Source organism: Anastrepha ludens, chromosome 6 (genome assembly GCF_028408465.1).
Source record: "Anastrepha ludens isolate Willacy chromosome 6, idAnaLude1.1, whole genome shotgun sequence".
NCBI lineage: Eukaryota > Metazoa > Arthropoda > Insecta > Diptera > Tephritidae > Anastrepha > Anastrepha ludens.
In genome coordinates this window covers 27,866,028-27,892,993 of record NC_071502.1, presented here as the reverse complement: position 1 = coordinate 27,892,993, position 26,966 = coordinate 27,866,028, and the positions used below count along the sequence as shown (strand labels likewise).

Below are 26,966 nucleotides of genomic sequence, written 5' to 3'. Positions count from 1 at the left end.
TCTAGTTCAGCGACTTCGCAGGTTTTTGGCCTTCCTTCACGCGGACGGTCGTCAACATTAAAATCACCCTCACTTTGAAGCGACGGAACCAATCTCGGCACGTTGTTTCACTGAAAGCAGCATCTCCATAAACTTCTTGTAGCTCTCGATGCGTTTCAGCCGTCGTTTTTTTCGAATGAAAGAGGAAAATCAACACTTCCCGCAATGACGATTATTCGGCACAAAATCAGACATTTTCACAAAACCAAAAGTATCTGATACCAAAACAAAATCTCTAATGTGTCGAAGCAGTTTGTTTCCCATATGTCTAAGGTTGGTTTATGACGTTTTGGTTATGTTAGAATCGACTAGCACTCACTGCTGGTGGCATCTATTGACAAACAGCGGGAACTTAGTTGCGCACCTAATACAAAAGAAAATTTTGGAAGTAAAAAATTTTTGAAATTAAAAAAAATTTGAATGTATAAATTTTTTTCTATACGAGTATATTCTTTTAAATAAAAAAAATTAAAATTTTATTGAAAATTAAAAAGTTGTATTTGGAATTTTTTTTATTTATTTTTATTTAAAAAAATGTTTAATAGAACTTTTTATTTTATAATAAAATAAAATTTTTTTTTATTTAAACAAATTTGTAAACAATTTTTTTTTTTAATTTTATATTAAAAAATTTTATTAAAAATGAAACAGTTGTATTTGTAATTTTTTTTTATTTAAAAAAATTTTGATACAACTTTTTCATTTTTAATAAAATTTTTAAATTTTTTTATTTAATAAAATTTCTAAAGAAAAAAATTTTACAGAAAAAAATTTAATAGAAAATTTTTTTTTTTATTTTTATTTCACAAAGATTGAAATTTGACTTATATGGGTTTTGTAGTAAAATGAATCGTATTTTTGTAAAACATTTATTAAAATTAAATGAGAAAGAAATAAATAGTCAAAACTTGTCACAAATTAATATACGTTTTTTGAAACAGCAAACTCGGTAAAAAAAATAAAAAATTGTGTTTATTAAAATAAAAAAATAAAAAAAAATTCTAAATTAATGATTAAAACGTTTGAAAATTCAAAAAAATTTAAAATTGTATTAAAACTGTTTTTAAATAAAAAAAAATAAAATTTTCCAAATAAAAAAAAAAACAAAAATAAATAAATAAAATTATCTAAATTAGAAAAAAATAATAATTAAGATTTTCTAAATTTAAAGCCCAAAAAGAAAAAGTAAACAAAATTCTAAATTCTAAATAAAAAAAAAAAGTTGTTAATTTGTTACTTTATTTTTTAGAATAAAAAAAAAATTAAATAAAATTTTCTAGATTTGCTATTTTTTTTTTAATTTAGAAAATTTTATTTATTTTTTTTATTTTAAATTTAGAAAATTTTATTTCTTTTTATTGTTTTAAATTTTAGAAAATTTTTATTTAATTTTTTGTTTTAAATTTAGAAAATTTTATTTATTTTTTTTATTTAAAAACCTTTTATTACACTTGTTTATTTGTTTTTTAATTTTCAAACGTTTTAATCAGCTCTTTCAAAATTGTATGCTTCAAGCGACTCAAAAATTGCGTGATGTTTGACATTTTTTTTATATTTTCTTGACAGTGTTGAGTGCTTTCTTCCATATAAAAAATTTCAAGCACTCGTTACTTCGATTATATGAAGAAATGTGCAAAAAAAAACAAAAAGGGAAACAAAAAAAAAAAATGTAGAGAATCAACGCAATTCCATGGGCTATAAAAAAGCGTACACGAAATTTTTCTAAAAATTAAAAATATTTGATGTGAGATTTTATTAAACTTTTATTTTTGATTTATACAAATTTTGAAACTTTATTTCCATGGTATTTGAGGAGAGTGGCCTATATTTTCCAAAAAAAACAAAAAAAAAAAAAAAATTTAGTCCAGGGGTAGGGTATAGTTATAAGTATCTATATTTTATAAAATCTTTAGTTATACTTCAAGTCAAGCTATGAGGTAGACATTTGACCATTCAAGTGCTAAATGCGTTGAGTGCGTCGTTTTTTTTGTCATAGCTAAATTTGTTCTTCATACTAAGCCCTAACCCAGACTCATTTCTTTTAGCTTAACAGATTGTCTTCTTTAGTGAATTTGTATGTTTGGCAATTTTTGGCCATAAATATACACAAATCCGCTTTTTTCATGGGCAAATGTCTTTTGAAAGACAAATAAACGTCGACGCTTTTACGCTTTCCAAAAGTGTTGTGCCATTTTTCTTTCTCAGACTTGTAAGTCTACATTTGTTGCACGTTCATATGCATGTAAGTGTGAACTTGTAGCTAAATTTATGTTTCTAAATATATTGCATGTGATGTATGTTCCAGTCGTAAACAATGGTGAAAGCCATGCAAGTAATTTAAGAGAAATGGTTTGTCTGTGTATTCTTGCACTTTGCAGTTGTCGTGCCGTTTCAGTGCTACGTTTTTTTATTTTTTTATTTTTTTTTATATGTACATATATGTTTGCTTTAGTGCCTAGGGCTGCTTGTCATATAATTAAGTGAAATTTAAATGCATATATTTTTATATTTACTCCAAACTCCATTCGAAGGGTGGTGAGTCGTTTTTATGGTAAGAGCAAAAGCAAGTGGCCGCCGTAGTCGATTGAGTTTGTGTGTGCCTAGCATTTGGTAGATGCTGGTTCGACATTGTTTTCTACTGTAGAGAAAGGGTTAGTTTAAATGACGGTAAGAGCTTTTCCTAATATATTTCGCTCCGCGTAAGGGACTGCAGAACATATGAGTGCATTCCTGTCATGAAATCCAATAAAAAATATCGCTGACATAAACTGTAGACTCATCTTTAATCATCATGTTTAACAAATACATGACAGAGATTTCTCTCATCAATGAAATTCCATGTCCAGAATTGAGTACTTGTTATTTTCCCTAATATCGGCAAGAAATCTGCAGCATTTATTTGTTCTTTCAAGTGGCGAGATCATAGGCTCTTCTTCTGTTTGATTCGCGTGATAACTGCTTACGCGATTTTGGCCGAGTTGCCAGTTGGACACACCAAGTGAAGCCAAGTCCTTCTCCACCTGATCTTTCCAACGCAGAGAAGGCCTTCCCTTTCTTTTGCTACCACCAGCTGGTACCGCATCGAATACTTTCAGAGCTGGGCGTTTGTAACCATTCGGACGGCATTGGCCCAGCCAAAGAAGCGGCCACTCCCACTCTAAGGGACGTCTCGACGGATATTGTCGTCGTCCAAGCTTCTGCACCATATGATAGGACGGGAAAGATGAGAGCCTTAAAAGTGTTAGTTTTTTGTGGATTTTAAAGCTGCATTCGAGAAGGAGTTGCCTATATTCCGCGGTGTCTGTCTAGTTAGACTAGTGTATACAGAAAAAGAAAACAACTTCAAGACATTATCCAAAAATTTCACGAAAAGTTCGTCACAAAAGGGATGTACGAGCTTTCGTCCAAATTTACTTATCTACCCTGGAGCATCTCCTATGCTGCTGTTTGGCTTTCTGAAAAACTAGACTACGCTACATGGGTTCTGTCAGTTTTGAAAGACCAGAATGTTTCCCCGGAGTGGAACTTGAGCGACTCGTATAACTTGCGAACTGTACGCGAGTGATGCATATTTTCGCAAAAAAGGGGCTCTGATCTGGTATTTCTATGTATAAAAATGGTCGCTGCGTGGCTTCGGCCAGCCAGTATAACCTAACCTACTTATTTATTTATTAATTTCAATTATTTTTTTCTTAAATTATGGTTTCATTCTTTAACAAATAATAATAAAAAAAGAAAATTGGTAAAAAGTATGAAATGCATTTCTTTTTTTGCGGCCTGTTACTTCGTGAAATATGGGTCACTAAAGATATTTTGTTGAGAGCTCTCAGAACCTTTTACTTCACCGCTGGTGGTACGAAATGTCTTCTTTCGTCTGGCAACTCTATTCAAATAATTTTTTACAAAATTTCTTTTTATTTGGACTGTTATTTTAGAGTCTCCTAGAGTTCCAGCTGATTTTTGCACAGCTTTGTACCGAATTTATTCCACTCGAAACTTCAGGTTACTCTAACCTTGCTTGCAGGGTGTGCCGAGCTTTTTTCGCATAGTTGCCTTCAGTTCGGCTGATCTCAGCAAGGCCGGGTTGCCTCGTCTCTGGAGTACATCTAGCGTAGTCCAGCAACGTCCAGCTTCGCGTCCTCTGTTGCTAGGGCATCTTTGAGATAGCCTAGATATAATTTAGTGCCTGCGCAACTCAGATTAATCATTTCTTTGGCCTCCCCGAAGATGAAAGTTTGCATTGCAGCCTATTAAGAAGTAGTGATTGCCATTGGGATGACCTCCGTGAATGCTAAAACATCCTCGGAGCCCAATTGATTTACACTTTTCCTCCGTAAAGCAGTCACTTTTCAAGTAGCCGTTTCGGTTCTTCGGAGTTAGTACCTAGCAGTACTGGAGAGCCCAATAGACGCGGCAGTTGAGGTGTGGTTTGCGAACTCGCCCGCTTTAGTGTTTTTTCTGTACTTGTTTGGTCTGTAATAGAATCCCCCGAGTACGGGAGAAAGAAGCTCCGCTATGTCATAGTACTCAGTATCACAGCAAGCCCGCAGTTACTCACTGAGGAGGGCAGGTGTCAGTGAGATGCAACGCTAAAATACAGTAGTGTGAGATTCGACTGCAAACAAGTCCGATGGACATGTGCTATCCCGAAGTTGGGAAAGGGGATGGAGTGGAGATGTTTAGTGACCATCCCAGCCAGTCATGTAGCCATATTCTCAGCATCTCTCCAACATGGGTGGCCCTGATGCCTAAGCAAATATATGTTACATCCCAGCCCTTCATGCATGTATGGAAGCCCAACCACCAGCATCAAGGTATAGGTACCAAGAAAGTGTGTCTTAAGGGTGCCAGGCAGAATTTTCTAAGCAACAGTTCATAAAGCTTTCAAAGCAAATGATTTGTTGCACAATTACCTCAACACCATTCATGAAAAGCTAGTATTTTTTCCACTCTTCTTCCTATAAAATACTTCCCTTGGCATTAAAAAAACCTCCAGGTTGGCCTCTCCACTAAATTTTCACATTGTTTTCCAAAAATGTTTTTATATTAAAATTTATTTTATTTTATTAATATTTTGTCAGCTCTTTTAGCTTTTCACCCATAAATATGTGTCTCAAATACTACAAGGTGGCGCAAAATCAATCACTCTGTTGGAAAATTAATAAGATTTGTAGATGGCGCCGTAAGTCAATTATATTTGTCATTTGTGAACTCAACAGCTGCACTATATAAATAGACAATCAATGGCGCGCGTAAAGGTCAAACTTAAAATTTCCATAACTCAAAATCATTTTTTTATATTCAGCGAAAAAAGTTATTCAAAAACAAGGTAGGTTAATTAATTTTGCGCCACATTATACAAGCCAAACACGTCAAATTCACATTCTGAGTGCTTGAGACGCTGTGCCTGTCTCGTTTTTTTCGGCCTGAACTTTGATTTATTTTTACTAATTAAAATAACGTTGTCCTCAACATTTCTACAAAGGCTGGTTAAGTTTCAAGGGCGGGTGTTGATTTTGAATAAAATTTGTTGTCATTTCCCTGTATTATGATAATACTGGTATGGCTCAATTACGTGTGGAATAAAATATCGGCCAATTTTTTTTTTTATTTTTTTTATATATATTTTTCTAATTTTTTTTTTAATTGTTTTTTTAAGTACCTCAGATTGACCGAATTTTTACTGAGGCTGCAAATACAAGGGGGGCGCGAAACTATGCATCCCATTGTGTTTATGAATATTTTTTTTACTCAATGAAAACAATAATTTGGGTGGGTGATTATTGAAATCTTTATTTTGACCTCTACGCACTCCATTGATTGTCTTTTTGTTTGCTGCAGCTGTCCATAAAATGTTGCAAAAATTATAAATCTTGCGATAGGATGATTAATTTTGCGCCACTTTGTATAAGTGTGATGTCATTTAGGTAGAGTTAGAATGATACAAAATTGATACTCAAATTATCATCCAGCCTGTCGCATTTGCGTGTTTGTATCCTCCAAAGTGCGCAACGAAAAAAAAATTGAAAATCAAAAAATTTATATTAAACTAAAAATCACAAAGCGGTGTTCCATTAATAGATAAAATTAGATAAACAAGAATTGGTTTAAAACACATTGCAAAAGAGCTGCGCACTTACTCTGTTCTGAGTAAAACCTTTATAAATGTAAATACATACATACAAACATACTAAGTACAGCCCATCGCCAAGATAGCAGCAAGAGGACGTATATATTTCTTATCTAGTAAGTCACTTAGTACTCATTAAACAAGTGATAAGCTGCATGTTTCAGCCTCAGTTGAAGACATACATATGTATGTATGTACACGTGTAGGTGCATGCGTGTAAGTAGGTAATTATGTATTTAGTAAATATATTTATTTCTCCCTTGACATTTTTCAAGTGGCGCGCTTTTGAGTAGTTCCCAGAAGCAGGAGCACGCAGATATTACTGTGACGTCTCAAACATGTTTTTTGTTTTCTTCTTTCTTTCGTCTTGCTCTCAGTTGGAAAAACTGTTGTTTTGACTTAGTCACTTTCATTCTCCAAGTTATGCGCTTTCTCGCATTTACGTCGGTAAAAGATAGGAATTGAATTTTTCATCTGCTTGGCTCTCAAGTTGCGCTGCTGTGCTCTTTATTCTCTTTGCAAATTCTTTTCTTTTTCTTGTTTTTTGGCTCCTTAAGAACTTTGCAATTTGACAGATGCTCGCCTTGATTTATATGCTTGCATATGTGTTTGCGTATGTGCAGCTGATAAAAATCATTACTACCCGGTTGTTATTTTTCATGCATTTACGTATTTATTAGTTTTTTTTTTCAAGCATTTTTTTGTGTTTTTTTTTTGGTTCTAGTATTAGTTGGACTCTTCTGTGAACTAAGTACATCCACTTGGTTTCTTACCGGCTTTCTAGCGCAGAAGAAAATTTTTTGGCACAAACGCAAATATTGCGTTACGTCTGTGTTGCTGTCACACCCATTTCACAAAACTCCATAAATGTGGGGGTAATGAACATCCTTGAAGAAATCGAAAAAAAAAAATGTTTAAATTGCCAAAAGTATTTAAATGTGTGCATAATGAATATTCCTTGAAGAAATCGAAAGAAAAATTTTTAATTGCTTAAAATATTTAAATGAAAAAAAAAAAAAAAATGCCGCTGTACAGTATTGCCTCCTCTCAAGTGCTTGTCTAGCGAAATCGTTCACACAATTAACTTGCTCGATGGTGAAGTGATAGTTACGAAAACCAAATTGGTGGGCGGGAATGAGATTCCTTTGCGCAATTATTGGATTTATCCTTTTGAAAAGCAGCTTTTCGAAGAGTTTAGAGGCAACAGGCAATAGACTTATTGGCCTGTAATTAAAGCCCGCGCTCGTTGACTTTTGTAGAAGGATGATTTCAGCAACTTTTCACTGAGTTGGGGAAATACTCTTATCTGATCATCGCGTTAAATATAATGGTGAGGAGTTTGTATCCACATATGAGCAGTTCTTTTAAAACCTTACTAGTTATAAGATCGTAACCTGGCGCCTTTTTGGTTTTAAGAGTTTTGGTTCCTGCGTATTTAACTTCTTTCCAGGTAAATCGTACAGTCGGAAAATCCATTTGAAACGAAGCTGAGAGAAATTCGTTAACTTCTGAGTCTACCTACCTCCGCACTTTGACTCGGAAATGGTTGAAAAACATTTCATAAATGTTTGGCAAACTCTCTTGCTTTTTGTTTATCAGTTTTTGCCCAATCTCCATTACACGTTTTTATCGCTGCGTTGTGAGGCGTTGGTTGTGACAAATGTGTGCGCAATGAATATACCTACTTTGGAGAACTCGAAAAAAAAAAATTTTTTCAGATAAGAAAAGATTTATTAAAAATATATTTAAATTTATTAAATATTCTTTATTCAGTGGATATAAAAAGTTATAATTTTTTCACCTGAAACCAGTCTACATTGCGCATTTTAAGAAAAGAAATGTAAAAGAAAATGTAATAAAAAAAATGTTCTTATAAATTACCGAAATTTTTTTTTGCCATTTCGAACTTGCATTTTATTATACTAAAATTTCATAAGCTATAAAAATGCGTGCCAAAAATCTTTCCAGGAACTCTAATTAAAAATAGCGGGAAATAAATGAAAGATTGCTACAAAGTTTGTTGATTCTTTTTATGGTAATTTATTTTTTAATTTTAAATTTGTGTTTATTTGTTTTGCACTGATTTTTCACTGGTTCGCTTAGTATTTAAATAAAAGTCGAAAAGTTATGGCAATTGAACTATGAAACCTTCAAAAATAACTAAGCATAGCTACGGGATTAAATGAAAAAAAGAGAAACTGAAGGCCCCCCGCATTTTTTTAAAAAGACAAAAAAAATTGTTTCACATGAAGAAATCGCAGTTAAAGAGCAAACCGGATCGAGAGGTTTTGTATTGGATTTGGAGGATTGTGTTTTTAATTCTGTTTTTCTATTTTAGGCTTAAAAATAAGAAAAAACGTTTCTACACAAAGAAAGTAACAAAAAATGAAAAAACAATTTCGTACCATTTGCGAAAAAGTTATATATTTTTATTTATATTTTTTTTTCGAGAGATGCGGGAAAAAAATGAAATTCTTTTTATTTTTAATCTTAAAAATTTTTTTTTCTATTTTTAATGTTTTCTATTTGCTGTTTTATATAGATTTTACGTTTTAGAGACTTAAACATAAGAAAATTTTTTTTTTAAAAAAAAAAAAAAACAAAACAAAAACAACGAAAAAAAATAAAAATTGTTTCATACCCTTTGCGAAAAACATTATATTTCTTTTATTTTAATTTCTTTTTTTTATATTTTCTTTTTTAAGTTTTTTACTATTTAGAGGCTTTTTAAAGACTCAAAAATAAGAAAAAATATGAAGGACAGCTTAATTTCAACAAAAAAAAACACTAAAAAAATAAAAATGGTTTCGTATAAAGAAATCGCAGTTAAAAAGCGAACCGCTTCGAGAGGTCGAATCAGTGGCGAAAAAATTAAATTTTTTCTATTTTTAATCTTAAAAAAACAAATAACAAAAAAAAATTATTTTTAAATTTGTTTTTCTGTTTTATATACAATATTTTACTTTTTAGAGGCTTAAAAATAAGAAAACAATTTTCTACAAAAAAAAAGTAACAAAAAGAGAAAATTTTTTTCGTACCATTTAGGAAAAAGTTAAATTTTTTTATTTCTAATTTTCTGTGTTATATTTTTAACTTTTTAGAGGCTTAAAAATAAGAAAAAAAAATTTCTACACAAAAATAAAAGTAACAAAAAAAAGAAAAAAATGCAAAAAAGTTTAATTTTTTTACTTCCATTTTTTATTTTCTATTTTCTGTTTTATATCGTTTACTTTTTAAAGGCTTAAAAATAAGAAAAACAAAAATAAAAAATTTTTCGTACGAGTTGCGACAAAGTTAAATTTTTTTATTTCTATTTTTTCCATTTTCTGTTGTATGTTTTTTACTTTTTAGAGACTTTTTAAATACTCAAAAAATCTAAAAAATCCGCATTTTTTCAAGGAAGCTGAAAATAAAAATTGTTTCCTATAGAGAAATCGGAGTTGCAGCGAACTGTATCGAGAGGTCGTACCATTGGCGAAAAAAATTAATACTTTTTTATTTTTAATTTTTTTGTATATTTTCTGTTTTATATGTTATACTTTTTAGAAACTTTTTAAAGACTCCAAAATAAGTAAAAATATCAAGAACCACTTAAACAAAAAAAAAAAAAATTGCTTCGCATGAAGAAATCGCAGTTAAAGAGCGAAAGGTATCGAGAGGTTCCACCAGTGGCGAAAAAAGTAAATCTTTTTATTTTAAATTTTTTAAATTAAATTGTTTTATTTTTAATTTTTTAAATGAAATTTTTTTTTTAATTTTTTAAATGAAATTTTTTTATTTTTATTCTTAATTTTTTAAATTAAATTTTTTTATATTTCGTTTTTTAAATTAAATTTTTTTATTTTTAATTTTTTCAATTACATTTTTTTATTATTATTTTTAATTTTTTAAATGAAACTTTTTTATTTTTATTTTTAATGTTTTAGATTAAATTTTTTTAGTTTTAATTTTTTTAATTAAATTTTTTTATATTTATTTTTAATTTTTTTCTATTTGCTGTTTTATATAGTTTTTACTTTTTAGAGAATTAAGAATAAGAAAAAATATCAAGGACCTCTGTTTTCAAAAAAAAAAAAAAAAAAAAAAAAAATTGTTTCGTACCGTTGTTGCGAAAAAAAATTAAATTTTCTTAATTTCTTATTTTTTTTCTAGTTTCTGTTTTATGTTTCTTACTTTTTAGAGACTTTAAAAATACACAAAAAATCTGAAATTCCGCATTTTTTCAAAAAATCAAAAAATAAAAATTGTATCCTATGAAGAAATTGCAGTTGAAGCTAACGGCATCGATAGGTCGTACTACTTGCCGAAATATAATAATAAATTAACATTTTTTTTATGTTTAATTTTTTATATTTTATATTTCATGTTCCTACTTCCTATTTTATGTTGCACTTTTTAGAGATTACTTAAATACTCAAAAATAAGAAAAAATCTGATACCCTCTTTTTTATAAACAATAAAACAAAATTAAAATAATACAAAAAAAATCAAATACACTATTGTTTAAATTTAAGATCTTCCAATTTCACTTCCACTCCCTGTAATAAATCCAAAATTTACTAACTTTGATTCGAGCAAAGTTAAAAAACCTTTATTTATTTATTTTGGTTTTTTTTTGCTGCGCCGCTTGTCTGCCGGAAAAAATATTGTTGCATAGTTTTAGGCGTTGTAGACAGTTTAATGGCATTGTTTAATTGTCAACCTGCAGCTTCGCGCGCGAAGTAGTACAAAGTAATTTCACACTCGTTGCCTTTGCGTGAAATTCGCATTTAACTTTAAATAAAAAGATTTACTTTATAGTTTCCCAGTTAGTACTTTGTTGCTCGTTCCATGCACCACTCGCTGTTGTTGTTGTGGCAATTGTGGTTGCACTTCACCACCAAGATTTAAACAAGTACAGCGAGTGGACAATACATTCTGCAGCAGGCACCAGTCAGGTTGGACGAACTGAATGTGCAGTCCCTGTATGTAAACATACACACACACATACATGTACATATATCTATATGCATGTAATTCACGCTCAGGCATAAGTAATTCACGCTCAAATTTATTAGCTCGTTTTTACAAATTGCGTGTGGCATTTAAAGTGATGTTGCAAGTGGCATACTGTTCGCCATTGCCATTTATTATTTATGCTACATTTAAAAAAACGCTTTGTACTGCTTGCAGAAGTTATGACGACGAGTCAACTAGCGAGCCAACTCAACTCCCAATTCACAGTTACCACTTGTGAGCTCGCAATGCTCGTACTTGGCTCACTTAGCTCACAACTCATAGTTCATCTTGTTTATCCTTTTTCTTTTACTTTTGTTGTTCTTGTGCGAGCGGCTATCCGCGTTCATGTCCGCAGGGATGACTTTAAACCGAAGTTATGAGATTTCGACTATTTTGCTTATTTTCTTTGCGCGATTCTGTGGCTTTTTGCCGTTAGTGGATGTGTTTTTTTTTTGGTGACTATCTCTTTGCATAACATTTATCACAATTAACATGGCTAAATTACCAGTTACACGAGTAATAAAAAAATCCGAAAGGGCGTGTGGGGCAGAAGGACACACCACAAAAAAAAAAAAATAAAAAAAATAAAATAAAATAAAAATGTAAAAATACGCAAAGATTAAAGAGGTGCAAAACTCAACAGTGCAACCATGCGGGTGGCACCTGTTTTACGCGTTATCTCTACCCCTTATGAATTTTTCGCGTCCACGTATATACACCTTCTTTTAAGCTCTTCACAAGCTCTCACTTAGCACCCAGTACCAGCGCCTTCTGAAACTTTTATTCGCACTTTTTCCAACTCGTACTTCGCTGCCTCGATTTGTGCGAGTTTTGGTGGAGTTTAACAAAGCGAAAAACAAAGCCAGCTCAGCAGGATCCCTCAGTCACTCGTAGTGCTGCTCCTGGCGGACAGTTGTAATATTAAGTTGTGAAATAATAAAATCCTTCGCTTCTCCATTGACAGCCAACGCGACGTTGACATGAGAGTTCCCACTTTGTTTGCTCTTTAGTTGAGTTGCTGCTGAGGTGAAGTGGTCCTCTTTTTTTCTGCTGGAAGGGTGTGTGCCGCGTTCCGGTAGGAAATGGGAATTCCTCAGTATAAAATAATCATAAATATAAAATATCATAAATGTCTAGGACAGGAACTTAATCCCAAAATTATACCCTACTTATACCCAAAATCTTAAAAAACCATAATTTTTAATGGATTCAAAAAATGGTCAAAGTGATTCCATGTCAAGCCACCCAAGTATTGTGGAGTATTTGAGCGAAAGTTTCTTTGGAAGATTGTTGGACTTTTGCACGTTAGCAATGGCGAGTTTCGTAGGTAATGGAACAATGAGCTGTATGAGCTTTACGACGACATAGACAGAGCGCAGCGTATAAGAGCCAGCGACTTCGTTGATTGGTCATGCGTATGCCGGCTGAATGGGTACAAACACTCCGGCTCTAGAAGTATGTATTCGATGAGGTACCAGCTGGTGCTGGCAGAGTAGCAGAGGAAGAGCCAGGCCTCCTCTGCGTTGGCCTCGCTTTATGCTACCAACGAAGGGCAAATCGTTCTAATGACATTAAATTGCCACTGCCTACTACCCACCAAAACGGCGCGCAAATGTTCGATGCAGATCACGGGCAGGCAGGGCATGAGACTCGTTGGTAAGTTAGATGTCTCGTCTTAATTTTCTGCAAATCGCGTTGAAACTACAAGCGATCACAGCCACTACTCGAATTTAAGGGAGTGGGTAAAAGCTGCTCTCCAACGGTTATTCATCTTTGAACCTTCCATTGGTGCGCGACGGTGATAGCACTACAGTATTTGGTGACCGTAGAGCATATTCGCTTTCCCATTACCACTGGTTTTTAATTGTGTTTCAGTGACGTCTACGCATGATCCGTAGACTTCGGACTATCGCTGGATCGAAAGGCAGACAACCGACTATCACAGCATAGGAACTACTGCCGGCAAGTTACCCTTAAGCACGCATATATTCCTTTTTTTTATCTTTTTTCAGTGGATGAGGAGGTTTAAAATGCATCATCAAAGCTGCCGTCTCAGCATTGGTGTATTCGGAGACTAAAAAACTACCCCTCGCTTGGAACCATCGCCCGCTCTGTAACCGCATTCGCATTAATTCAGATTGACGTTACATTTTCCTCATTACATGGCCTGTGCTTGTGTGCCTGTGTCCGGTGCCACTTCTTCATCCAGAGAATTCTTTCCGCGAAACTACTGATGATTTCCTAAGTTTGTCCGCTGCTTAGCATCTTGCCGATTACTTTTTCGATAGTTATGTAACCGACTGCATTCTCCAACGTTCGACGTTCTTCTTCCCAACGCACGTATTGGAAGAAAGTGTGTTCAGCGTCAACTTCAGCTTCATCCCCGTATATGCATGTGGGGTGCTCGCTTTTCCTTATTTTCAACAAGTATTTTTTGAAATAACCGTGCCTCGAAAGCATATCTATATTGAATATCTCATCATAACTAATGCTTCACAAGTCGGGACCGAGAATTGATCCTTGTGTCGCTGCGGATGTGACTTATATACAAAGGGAACCCTTTGGGGTTTGGTAGACGAGTTTGCGGTCTCATTTCTCATTATGCGCTGTAGGTATACCGCAAGTTTGGCAACGCCTTTTATTAGCCTGACCGTCCATCTACTGCGTGCTTTCTTTCTCCAGTGGTCTTGCCATAATCTTAGTGTTTCGTCCATTATTCCGCGCGCTGCAAGTTTGCTGACTCCTTTCATTCCTTCTTCCTTTAATGCCCATAACTTTTCCCTCTCGAAGGCTAGTAAGTCAATCGGCATTGAGCTGCTTATCACAACTCGCAGAGCTGCTGTTTGTTGTACCGATGCTGGGCGCTTACACCGTTGATTTGCCTTTAGTGCATTTGCCTACTACTGTTCAGCTCCGTATAAGAGAATGGAGAGCTTGGTAGCCATCACTACTTTACGTTTCCTGTGGTTTGATCCACTTATGTTTGCCTTAAGTCTACTTGGTTAAGTTTTCTGCGAGCTTCTTCAAAGTTGCGTGCTGTGCTGACTGCGGCGATATCATCCGCCTATCCGGTTGGCCGAGCTCCTCCTCCTATTTGTGGTGTGCGAATTGATGTTCGTATACAAATGGAGGAACCTACAGTTTTACGCTGCCTTCTATGAATTGCGGATGGTGTTTTGTATGAGCAACTTTTTCATGACAGAAAACACTCGGAAGTTTGCCATTGTCTGCTGAGGGGCGACTGCTAACTTTTTCCATCAATTGCTGTTTCATGCTCGGGGTTTCGAATCTGTGCATTTCCGAATGTAAGTCATGCATCAACGCACTCGGCCACGGAGTCCGCATGTATGCCAGCCTGCATTTTCTCACTGGGTCTGCAGTGGTTGTAATTTTTGTGGTACCCCGTAAAAAATTAAACAAAACAAAGAAACCACAAATGTTAATGAAATATTTAACATCAGTTAAAAAGTTAAAAGTTTTCTCTTTCAAACCACAGTTATTTGACAATTTCAAAAATGAAATGTGGACGACTGTTTTCTCCTGCCTTGTCATTGTCTCGCATATTCGGTGCCAACCAGTTGGTGAAGTTGGTAGAGCGGCGGCACTTCATTAAGCATTTAAAACGTTTACCTGCCGTCAGAAATGTCAAAGCGTCAAACGGGTGGTGTGGCTTGGTTTGTATGCGTTACGCATAACGGTATATGAATTTCTACTTTTAGATTTTTTTGTGATTGAGCAATTGACAATGACTTGCGTGCTTTCAATTCAACATCACACGAACTGGTGGAGGTGTAGTAAAACCACAAAAGTCAATTCATTGCGGCCCCCTCCACCTGTACTGCCACTACGCTGATCCTTTTATTGGCCCTTTGGAGGAAATGACAAATTAGTCGTGTAATAAAATAAAAAAGTCAACCGGCAACTATTATTGCTGTTGTGAAAAGTTGTTGGCAATTTGTATTATTGTATGTAGTGGTTAGTAGTTACTGTTGTTGTTATTGCTATTGTTGGCAGGCAGTTTTTTATTGCGAAAACTTCATAAATACCACATTGCCACAATAAACGAAGTTATTTACAAGCCAAAAAACGAATACGCACACCAACACACCGACACAAACTCAAATGAATGGAATGGAGTAACAATATATATGTGTGTGTGTGTGTTCTGTGTTCGGGGCAGAGAGACGAGGTGTGAAGAGTGCAGCAGCGAGTACGCACGCACATTCACTTGCTGACATTCGTCCCTTGTCTGCTGTTTCACTGTGTGTCTGTGTGTTTGTGTTGTTGTGTGTCGGGTGTTGGGTAATAAAAATCACGTATACGCTCTGGCTGCCTGCCTGTGATTATCGTGGCTTTTTTCTGCTTACTTCTTCCATGGTAATGATGGTTTTGGTTGTTTATTGAAATTATGTACAATATTTGTGACGTACATCTGAGTATTTCACAAGCTACTGGGCATGTGGCGTATAAATTTGGCATCAATGAGTACATTGAGACGCGCACACTAACCGGTAAGCGGCATACTTACTAATGCTTTTTACTAGACTTTCGAGATGCCGTAAGTGATGTTTATATTTTGCTTGAATCAAATTCAATTTCTCGGTATCGAAGTCAGCTTGAATTCGGGATAATTAATTTAAAGTGGTTGCTAAAAAACTTTTGTGCTTTATGATGCGTGATTAAGATTTTTGGAATGCGATTATTAATGCAATTGAATTAATTGAAGTTGCTGCGGATGGCGAATTCTTTGATGTGTTATTCTTGGAAAGAAAAGAAAATATAATTAAATAAAAGAAAAAAAAAAAAAAAAAAAAAAATAGAAATAAATAAAAGCGAATAGTAATAAATAAAAGAAAATAATAGCTAATAAAATAGAGTCTACGATGATTGGATAGAAATTTTTACCGAAGGGTAATCATTAAAAAACCCGGAACCTCTATTTTAAAACCCTGAAGTCCCGAAATACTTACTTTCTCTCCAATAGCGGTTTATCATTAAAAATTTTACTTTTCCAGAACTTTCTCATTAGAATCCCGCAAACTTTGGGATTGACTAAGCATCAAAATAATGCTCTATCACCGAAAATTTCACATTTACAGAACTTCTTTATGGAAATCCCGCGAATCCCCAAAATTTAGGAATTTTCGAAGAATGCTGGTAAGGCTTTATTATCAAAAATTTTACTTTCCAGAACTTTTTTACCGAAACCCCGTAAATCCCGAAAATGTCGGGATTAACTAAGAATCACAGTAACGCTCTATCATCAAAAATTTTACTTTTCCAGAATTTTCTTACCGAAATCCCGTGAATCCCGAAAATTTAGGAATTTTCGAAGAATGCTGGTAAGGCTTTATTATCAAAAATTTTACTTTTCCAGAATTTTTTTAACGAAATCCCGTAAATCCCGAACATTTCGGGATTAACTAAGAATCACAGTAATGCTCTATCACCAAAAATTTCACGTTTCCAGAACTTTCTTACGGAAATCCGAGAATACCGAAAATTTCGGCATTTAATAAGAGTGAAGGTAATGTTCTATTAACAAAAATTTCATCCCGGCACTTCTTCTTGTGAAACCCTGAAGCCTCGAAACACTTATATATATAATTAGCGCTTACACCCTTTTTTGAAGTATTCGTGGCGTGCGTCTTGATGCTGTTCCACAAATGAAGGAACCTACAGTTTTAAGCCGACTTCGAGCGGCAGATATTTTTTATGACGAGTTTTTTTTTCATGACAGAAATACTCTCGGAGGTTTGCCATTGCCAGCCGAGGGGCGACCGCTATTAGAAAAAAACTTCTTCAATTTGGTGTTTCACCTACTCCGCATGGTGACTCCCGCACCAATCGATTCGGCTACGGCGGCCGATCTTACACCGCCCGAAATACTTACTTACTTGAAAATCCCGAACATTTTGGGATTGCCTAAAAATCACGGTATAGAGCACAAAAATTTCACGTTTCCCGAAATTTTTTACTGAAATCCCGAATGGTACAAAGTGCTCCGGGATTGAGTAGCTCATATGTACCGACAAATACATACATTTCGGGATTTGAAAAATGGTTCTAAATTACACGCGTTACACATACATACATATGGCAATTGCAATATAAATTTGAGTGCAATTTCCAGCTCAAAATTTCAGCCAGAACGATTTGAATGCCTTACCCCGAAACTGGCGGTAATCTCGGGATTTCCAAACAAGTACGGTAATAACTTAGCTCAAAGTAGGTACATACTTGCCAATCGCATTTTAAGTTTGATTGCACTTTTTGAAATATTTCCCCTCATACATATTTACTACCCCCCTCCTTTTGTGTTGGGCTTCGGCACTACGAGTCGAGTTAGCTGCGTGTGGACAAAATGCAATGAATGCCAACCATAAAAATTGATTTGATATATTAGTTTTACTTACGAGCCATCACTACAAAAACAACAACAATAAATATAACTACATCACTCACACTGCATACACACACACATACCTACTCACATACACCCATATCAGCTCAGCTTTGGTGGATTTGGCTTGGGAAGACTATTCGGCGCTGACTCAATAAGTAGTTCGATTCTAAATTACACTTGGCCGAAAGTTGGTCCCAAGACTTATTTACTCTTAACCACATACATACAAACATACATACATGCAATTGAATAAAAATGATTATTATTTTTTGTTGTTGTTTGACATTTTAATAAACTTTGTGGTGGTGTACGTAGTTGTTGGCGACTTAAGTTGTAATGGGTTGCTCTAAGTGCAAGAGGTAATTATTCATTGGGTTCTTTGTGCTGAAAAAGTTGTTTACTGTAAAGAGAGCTCGTAAAATTGTTAATGATGATCTTTATTTGGTATGGCCATAAATTATTTGTGGCGCTGTTGGTGTCAACATAAGAATTATATTTCCGAGAAGTAATACGGCGATATGACTTTGGACTTTGCAAAATATTGTGATTGTTTCGCTGAGGAAATATTACTTGCTAATAAAAATCTGGAGTAAATTCTTCTATGGCATTGCTCGTAAATGATAGTAGTGACTGAGTAGCATTTGAAAGGTGATCAATTTAGAGAAATCGGATTTTAAATGAAATTAAATTGAAATTAAACAATATTTATTATTTTTGCCTAGAACCATTCATAACATTTACTTTTTAGAGATAATCCCTTTCAAATGTTAGCCGCAACTGCGCCTTAATTTGGCCAGCCGTAAAACACAAATTTTTAATGACTCGCTAGAGGACTTCGATCGGTGACTCGTGAATAACTTTAATAATGTTGGCTTCCAATGCCTCAAAGTTGGTTTATCCACAAAGCATTTAGACTGTACATACCCCCACAAATAAAAGTCCAAAGGTATGATATCACACGATCTTGGGAGCCAGTCCACTGGTTCGAGGAATCCCAGTACCATGCTTCTCCGATATTAGAGTTCAAACGCTCACACTTTGGCAGGCAAGATGGAACTCTGAACGGTATGGTAGATGGTCAGCGAGACTAATACCCGATCTAAAAAAGTAGGTAGAAAGAAATCACGGTGAGGTTAACTATTACCTCACACAGTTTTTGTCCGGACATGGATCCTTTCGCAAGTATTTGTGGCGAATGGGAAAAGTGAGCCACCCAACTGCATATATGGAGATACTGAGTATGATGATGCGGAGCACATCTTCTTTAAATGCGAAAGGTGGAACGTAGAGAGAACAGGTCTGCAACGAGCTATTGGTGTATTCACACCTGAATAAATTATCGATAAAAAGATGATAGACGAAGAAAAATGGAATGCCGTGTCAAATTTTGTGGAGGATATTATCAGAAATAAAGATTTTTCATTTTACAACCAAATTCACCCATTTGCCCACAGTAAAAAAAGAAAATATTAATCCTGGCAATCCTAATAAGGATAATGGAAAACTTTTATCAAATTATTGCATTGTCATCGGTCCTTGATAGGTGTGCAAAATTCCAAGTCGATCAGATTTTTAGAAGCCAGTGAAAATTAAGCTCAAAGATTCCGTTACATATATGTAAGAAAGAAGATATTCCTTCTTTCGGTTGAATTTCATAACGTTTATTTATTCAGAACAATATATTTTACAAATGCAGTGTTTTTTAATTAAGAGTTAAAAATAGTTTATGAAAAATAAAGTATGGTTAGCGCACACTACTGATCACTACCGCTTCTTCCTCTTTAATGCCGGTTCGCCGGGGCTGCCTTTTGGATAGAGTTACCACCCTTCACATACATACATACAACCCGAGCTAATAAAAGTGTGTTAAAAAGAAGCGCGAAGTAGAAAATTATGCCGAAGAGCATTGAGCATAGGTTTCTCAAAACAGGCGATGCAGGGTGAGTAAGTAAGTGCCCTTCTTAGGACGTCGTCTTGGCCCTCTACCTCGAAGCAATGCGGAAGCAGTCCCGAGGTGGAGGGAAAAATCCAAGAGAAGAGGAGGGATATTTTTAGTGGAATCACCACACACGTATTAGCGCCGGTTACTATATGGAGCGAAGGCATTTTTAACCCAACCTTCCCGCCGCAAAAAAACAAAAAACAAAAAAAAAATCCACTGGTCCGAGACGAGAGATAGCTTACCGAAACGACAACGCAGTAAATTCATAGTTTCACGGGCTGTATAGCCAGTAGCGCCGTATGCCGTCTGGGAACCGTCTTGACGGCACCTCCTTGTTGTCGAGATCACGGGCTTCTATGTCCCACATCTGACATCAAAAAGTCGTTTAGCATGGCGCGATTCACTGTTACATGGTGCCAGCCGCGTCTTTGAAGAAATATGAGTCTATGATATCTCCAGCCCATAGGCCGTACCAAACGGTTGTTTTCAATAGATGTAATGGCTGTTACTCTTCAGCCTAAATATGGCAATAGGGCTTATTGAGGTAGCCATTGAGCCGAAAATGGGCCTCACGCTGATCACCATAAGTTGGCCTGATGAATACTTCTCACTGAGCCTCGATTTTCGTAATATATTTGTACGATTTGTAAACGTTTTAGAGGTGTGGGAATCTTTCCATGATGAAAAGTCAATGAATTCTGAAAAAAAGAAGTTATTTCGTTTGGCAGTGGTCACGCGTGATCGGTCAAAAATTCCTATTGGAAAAATCATCTCCAATCTGATCGCCTTTTATATATATCTCTCCGGAAATAAGTAAATTTGAAAACCTTATGAATATTAAATTTGATCGCTTAGAACCACGAAGTGGAGGCAGGTAGAATCGTGACTTCAGTCTTACTATTTTTTGTTTTTTTCCTTGATCACTCCTCTCGGGCGCATAGGGCCTCGACAAGACTCTTTCATCGTACACGGTTCTGTGATGTTGTTTTTACACCGTCCCATGAGATGTCGGCATTTGCTAGTTCGCGCAGCATCGACCTTCTCCAGATGTTTTTTGGTCGACCGCGACCTCTACTCCCTTGCGGGTTCCAGTTCAGTATCATTCTCGTGATGCTATCTGGTGGTTTTCTCCATCTCCACTTTCTGCGTGTGATTTGCTTAAGGATGGGTTCTTTATTCGTTATTCTCCACAGTGCGTCGTTACTGATGGTGTTTGCCCAGAATATTCTGCAAATAATGCGGAGGCATTTGTTGAGAAAGGATTGAAGCCTCTGTGTGATGGTGTTAGAGACCAATCATGTTTCGCTTCCGTACAACAATACTGACTTCACGCATGAGCCGAATATTCGTAGTTTAGTTCGCCTGGAGATTTGCGAACTCCCCCATACTGTATGCATTCGCCCAAATGCCACCCTTGCTTTCATTCATATTCATTTGCTCCACCATCTGCCGTGATGATGCATCCGAGGTAGCAGCAGCTTTTTTCGACGAATTTCACCGAGCATCCGCCAACCAATATCTGCCTTGCGTTATTGTGGTTAACTCTTATAGCTTGGTCTTGGCGATGTTGACCTCCAGTCCGACATTGTATGCCAGGATGACTAGTCAGTCCGTCTACACTTGCATGTCAGTGAGTTTGTGCGAGAGGAGACAGTTGTCATCGACGAAGTCCAGGTCCTCGAGATGTTTGGTGAAATTCCACACGATGCCTCTTTTGTGCAATCATGCAATTGGTTCATGACGTCGTCTAGGATGATAGCGAGAAAAAGAGGTGACAGGGGACAGCCTCATCTTACGCCTGCGTTGGTAGTGAATGGGTCACTGATGTCGTTATGAAACACTGCCAGTTCGGAGTTCTCATAAAATACTCTTCTGAGGCGGATTATCTTAGCGGGGACTCATTTTCCACTCACCGACAGCCAGATTACATCTCATTTCTCGTTTGATAGTTTTGAACGCCTTCTTAAAGTCTACGAACAGCATGTGCGGGAGCGTCAATCAACTGATTGTTATACTATAATTCGAAGTGTGTTGGCTTGCTTAGGGCTGGTGGCTTCGGGCTAATCACCTACCATGTCAGAAATCAAATAGATTATCAATGCAAGACAAATCCTCGGATATACGATTTTCTCTATGACGACTTCACTCTTACAGTCTGATACAATAATTTTTCTCAGGCGTCGTCTTTGTAAGCCGAGAATGTTGATTCACTCATATGGCTATATACATACATACACACCCATAGACAGTCGAGTTCAGTTTTAGTAGAAATTTTGCATAGAATTTCAAGAGTAAATGTTTCAGAGAACTAAAATATGATAAATGAAACTAGCAGGCGCCACTTGTATGTATGTGTGTATGTGCATAGGCATCCCATCTCTAAGGGAAAGTTAATATTTTACACTATAAATCAAACTTAATGCACTCACGTATGCATAATAGTTATTTGTAACTGACTGGTGGAGAGAGAATAAAATATTTGAAATTTTGTTTGAGTACCTGTACGTTTTTAATATATACCTGTGAACACACACATACACCTATGCAAGAGCATTCACCATTTTTCAGCGTTTTTTGTCTTAATCTTTCCTATCTTAATATTCCCTATCTTTCCTTTATTTTAGTGTTCTTCCATTTATTGAAGCAGTCAAGTACTAAACTCTCTTCTACTAACCTCTGTTGAGTCTTTTTTAAATTCATGCCCTTTCCGTGCAGCTCCATTAATGTGCGCATTTTCCAAATGAATGCTTCACGTCCACCAAATGCTCGTTGAGCCTTCTCTAAGTGTGCTTTAATGTAAACATTTCGTATTGAATAAATTGATTTTTTTATTACAAATTCTGACGAATGTTTGTTAGTGTTTTCGTATTCTTTATTTACTATTTGATTTTTGATTTTTTTTTGTTTTTTTTTTTTGCTATTTCCCTTACATTTGACTACGTTGCATTTTCTACTCGAAATAACTCATTCCATTTCGGTCATTTTAATTTCCTTTACAGATGGCGAACCTATCAAACTTCCAGACAATTTGGAAAGCTTGCCAAGAGCTGACAGTTTCCCGTCACAGCGACATCGGTGGAATACAAATGAGGTCAGTTTTATTTAGATTTGAATGTACATAAATTTTGTATACCCCAGGCAGTGAAGAAGTTAAAAGTGCAAGCAGCAGTTGTAGCGATAAAATTGATAAAAAAGAAATGTAGGTATGTATGTGTAGCACTTGTGATCGTATTGGTGACAACTAAAACCAATGTAAATGTACTAAGCGCCCCAGTAAACAATTTTGTTGCGGTACGAAATTGAAGTCCCTACAAGTTCGGGTTTATATTTAAGTTTTAATCAGAATAGAAATTCATACAGATTCTTAGTAGAGGATGCAAAATGCAGTTAACTGTCTCTTAAGCGCACAACTCCCATAAGCGGACACTTTGGGAGCCACATTTGAAATTACTCGTATTTTAGTGGGATGCCTAATACTTTTGGCCAAGGCTGTGTATCATCCAACTTTCTTTTTGAGTAACTTTTTTAATAAATCAAGAAAGTGATTTCGAGTGATGCAACTATTTATTTCAACCCTTTCAGTTATTTGTGTTAAGTAGAAAAGACGATATCCGTCAAGTGGTAGTGCGCATTTGTGCCTGTTCTATCGCATTTCCCATGACTTTCCGACAGATTTGCGATGACATTCTTAAGAAGCGAATATTCTGCCTAAGAGCTGCTATTATCTTAGCTTAAGCCTGCGACTTCAAGTAGCCGCAATGAAAGAAGTCTGGGATGGTTAAATCGGTCGATAGAGCGGGCCATGTTAAATCGTCAAAACGTAAGATTTCGCTAGCAGAAAATGCTTTCTTCACAATATCCATTGTTAACAAACATTAACAGACGGTTATCCGGCTCTGTGAGGCTTCGCTTTGTTGTACTGCGTCGAAGTCTATATTTTTCTCCGTAATACACCTTCAACGTATCTTTTAACCGCTTTCTAGTTGACCTCGCGTTCAAGCATCTTGCAGATCAAATTGGTTGGCTCGATGTCGCCAATCTGCTATCGCAGAGTATCTCGTTCAACAAGCCATCTGTCGCAACTAAAGAACGCGTATTCGGCGCAATAGTTCGGTGCTTTGCAGTACATGCACCTGGGGTCACTTACTTCACCCATGCGGGATACGTTTTTCCGGAAGCATCCGTGGCCCGAGAGGAACTAAGTCATGAAATGGCCCACTTTCCCGAAGTCCTTTTGAACCCATTTGCCTATTGTAAGAATCAACTTCGCTGTTCATCTCGATTCAGTGTCCCATCGGCTTTTCCACATCAGCATGGTTTGGCATCTCCGATTTGTAGCGTTAGTGGCGGCTTGTTGTTTCCTAGAATCCCACGCATCCACTCGTTCCCGAGCCGTGAGGTCGATAGGTATCTCCTCGCTGATCACAAAAACTGCTGCGCCTGCGACAGTGCGGTAGGCTGAAGCAACTCTGAGTGCGGCTGTTCGCTGTTCAGCCTCCAGTGCTTTGCGCTTGTTTTACAGTTTAGCACATCCCCCATATTTCGCTGCCGTATAGGAACATGGCGTTTGAGGTCGCCATGATTAGTCTTCTTTTACTATGTGTTGGCTCACCGATGTTCGCTATTAGTCTACTCAGCATGCCCCTCATCTTCGCTACTTTGGTAGCCGTGTGCCATATCTGCGCTCAGAACGTAAGCTTGCAATCGACTTGAATCCCCAAGTATTTCATCGAGTTTTAAGTCTCTACGGACGTGCCGCTTACTTGCTTGCTGACCTCGAGTGGCGGATGACCTCTTATCATCAGGATATTCTGCTAAGTTCTTATGTTTGGCGAGTTCCAGGCCATGGTCTTTAAGCCGAAATTGGGTCCTTAATATGTCTTTGTGCAGCTTCCTTCTAGTGTCCTCGATATCTTACACTAATATGACCGGCGCTACATCGTCCGCATATCCCACGAAATATGTGTCTTCAAGCATTTCTATGCTCAGGAACTCATCGTAGCTCAGATTCCAAAGATCGGGGCCGACAATAGATCCTTGGACTGCTCCAAACGTTACCGTTTTAGTTTTCTGACCGTCTGGTGTATCGTACAGAAGCTCACGCTGGCTCAGATAGCTCTGGAAGATCCTTAGCAGATATGCGGGTATTCTAAAACTTCCTTGCAGTACTTTTATTATGTCTGCCCACCGGAGGCGTTACTGCATAAAGTCCATGGTTTTACGTGTATATGAAATGTGTTCTGGATACAAAAATAAAAAATAAAAATAAATAAAAATAATAAAATAATATTTGTCTCACGGTGATATCTGAAATATACGATTTCAAACACAATTTTTTTTTTTGTTTATTTTTGGAATATGTAAACTAGTCTGATTTGTCGAAAACTGTCACCCTTTTTAATTTTTATATCCGTATCGAGGTAAATATTCAATATTTTTCAGTGAGCTGTACATTTTCTAAAGCATTTGAGCGTTCTTTAGATTCAAATATTTACGAAAATAGCAATAAAATTATTTCAAAGCATCTCCCTTAGTGTTTACTGGGATATTTCTGCGCTGCAATAAAACGCGAAGTTCGAAGCGTAAACAAATTTAAATATTTCAATTCATCATCAGTGACAAGAGAGAGCCCAAGCCATACATAAAAACATATTCCAACTTCAATAATCTATCACACATACACAAATATAACGGTAAACATGCAGCGTATGGCGTTTGTGATACTTCGTTGTAACGGTTTCTTCCACGTCAACTGTCAGTTTGTGGCTCTTCATTCGCATTCTTTGCGACAGCAACCATTCGTTGCGCTGCTCGCGTTGCAGTTACTTAACGGCTGTTTAACATTTCCAGCTGCAATGGCAACAACAAAAAGCTCATCAAAAACTATTTACAGGGGAAGTAGCAGTAGAGCAGCAATGACAGTTGTAAAACAACTAAGTCCTGTAACAAAACAAATAAACAAAAATGAAAAAAGAATGTGAATTAGATAAAAAAACAAAGCCAAAAAGCAGCTTCAACTCAGCGACAACTCAGTTAAGTCGCGCACATCGCACATCGCAGATCTAAAGAAAGACATCAACAGCGCTGACAAGTTGTCACTTTTAAATGGTGTGTTGACATTAAACAGATTTTATGGGATACTCGTAACTTTTTTGTTGTTGGCACGCGCTTGTGGCCAAAGAATCAAGGAATAAGCGCGACTTCCTCACTGACTGCGACTCGCTTAGGTCCGCAGTTGTGGTCAGAGGTGACTGAGAATGAGTTTGAGTTGTAGTTGACTTGATGAGCGAAAGGTTGTGAATGATGAATGTTTTGTTGTTGTTTTTGTAGTTGTTTTTGCTGTTGCAACTGTTTTTGCCACGCTCGTTTAAGTTCTGTTTTTTTCTCGGTTGTTTACTGTGGCAAAACTTTGTGCTTTTTGACGCAACTTGAAGTTATTGTAAATTGTTTGTTTTAGGGCTGCATTTACTTGGGATGTTTGCCTTGTGGTTTACATTTTTTTCGATTGTTTGGTTTGTTAATCCCACTTTATTAACCAAATACCGGAATGTTAACTATTTGACTTGATAATTTGTGACTAAACTAGTTAATAAATGGCAGTGAAATCTCAGCCATATGACCAGGAGAAGATGCTTCCAATTCATCAGTAATTCTGTCCTGAAAATCTGGAAAATTTCACTATAACCTGCACATTTTAAAGAGCATACGAATACATTGTCCTGGCCATACCAAAAACATATGGGCGATGATGCTCCAATGAAGAAGAACAAAGCAGTAGGCCCAAAACTGGTTCTTTGCAGTTCAATAGCTGACTTTTTTCCTGTGTGACTGTACAAACAGTGCCATAAAATAAAAACAACAAATATTATATTTCAAAATTCCCGTCTGTAGTCCGAGGCTCACCTAAATATATTTAATATTTTGTTCAGCCGTCGGGGTTATCTATTATTTGTTGGCACCTTCGAGCACTGAGATAGAACCAAACAGGTAGAAAAAAGTAAGAAAGGGCTTTGGATTAGAGGTGGACCACCAACAGTAGCTAATTACGTTCGCATAACCGCTTGAAGGTACTGATGAATTTCAGCAGATGTGTGATATTTAATGCCGCAATATCCACCGGTGTAACGAAAAGGTGAGAGCTCAGATGTTTAACCTTAAACCTTTGCCCGACGAGAGCAGGGCAGCTGAGAAGAAGGTGCTCTGATTATTCAATCTCATCTTCCAGACAACTTCTGCAGAAAGAACCTGAAGCAATCCCAAATGTCACCGCATGGATACCTAACCGGAAAAATGGCCGGTAAGAATACCTATCAAATTCACGAGCTGCAGCTTTGTTAGCCTCAGAAGTTCCCTCGAGCGCCCCCAATCTACATGTGGCCAGAAAGATCTCGCGACTTTGCACGTTTGCGTACTAGTCCAGCGCGCGTTAAGTTGACGCAAGGCCCATCTTT

General features: G+C 36.2%; 1 protein-coding gene across 4 annotated transcripts in view; it reads left to right on the top strand.

Moving 5' to 3' along the window:
• LOC128866636 (uncharacterized) overlaps positions 1-26,966 on the top strand; it is a 121,686-nt gene that overhangs the window by 36,631 nt on the left and 58,089 nt on the right. For all 4 annotated transcript variants that reach the window (XM_054107523.1, XM_054107524.1, XM_054107525.1 and 1 more), the window contains one exon: positions 22,515-22,606. In XM_054107523.1, the coding sequence (XP_053963498.1) occupies positions 22,515-22,606 (92 nt within the window). The remainder of the gene's footprint in view (positions 1-22,514; positions 22,607-26,966) is intronic.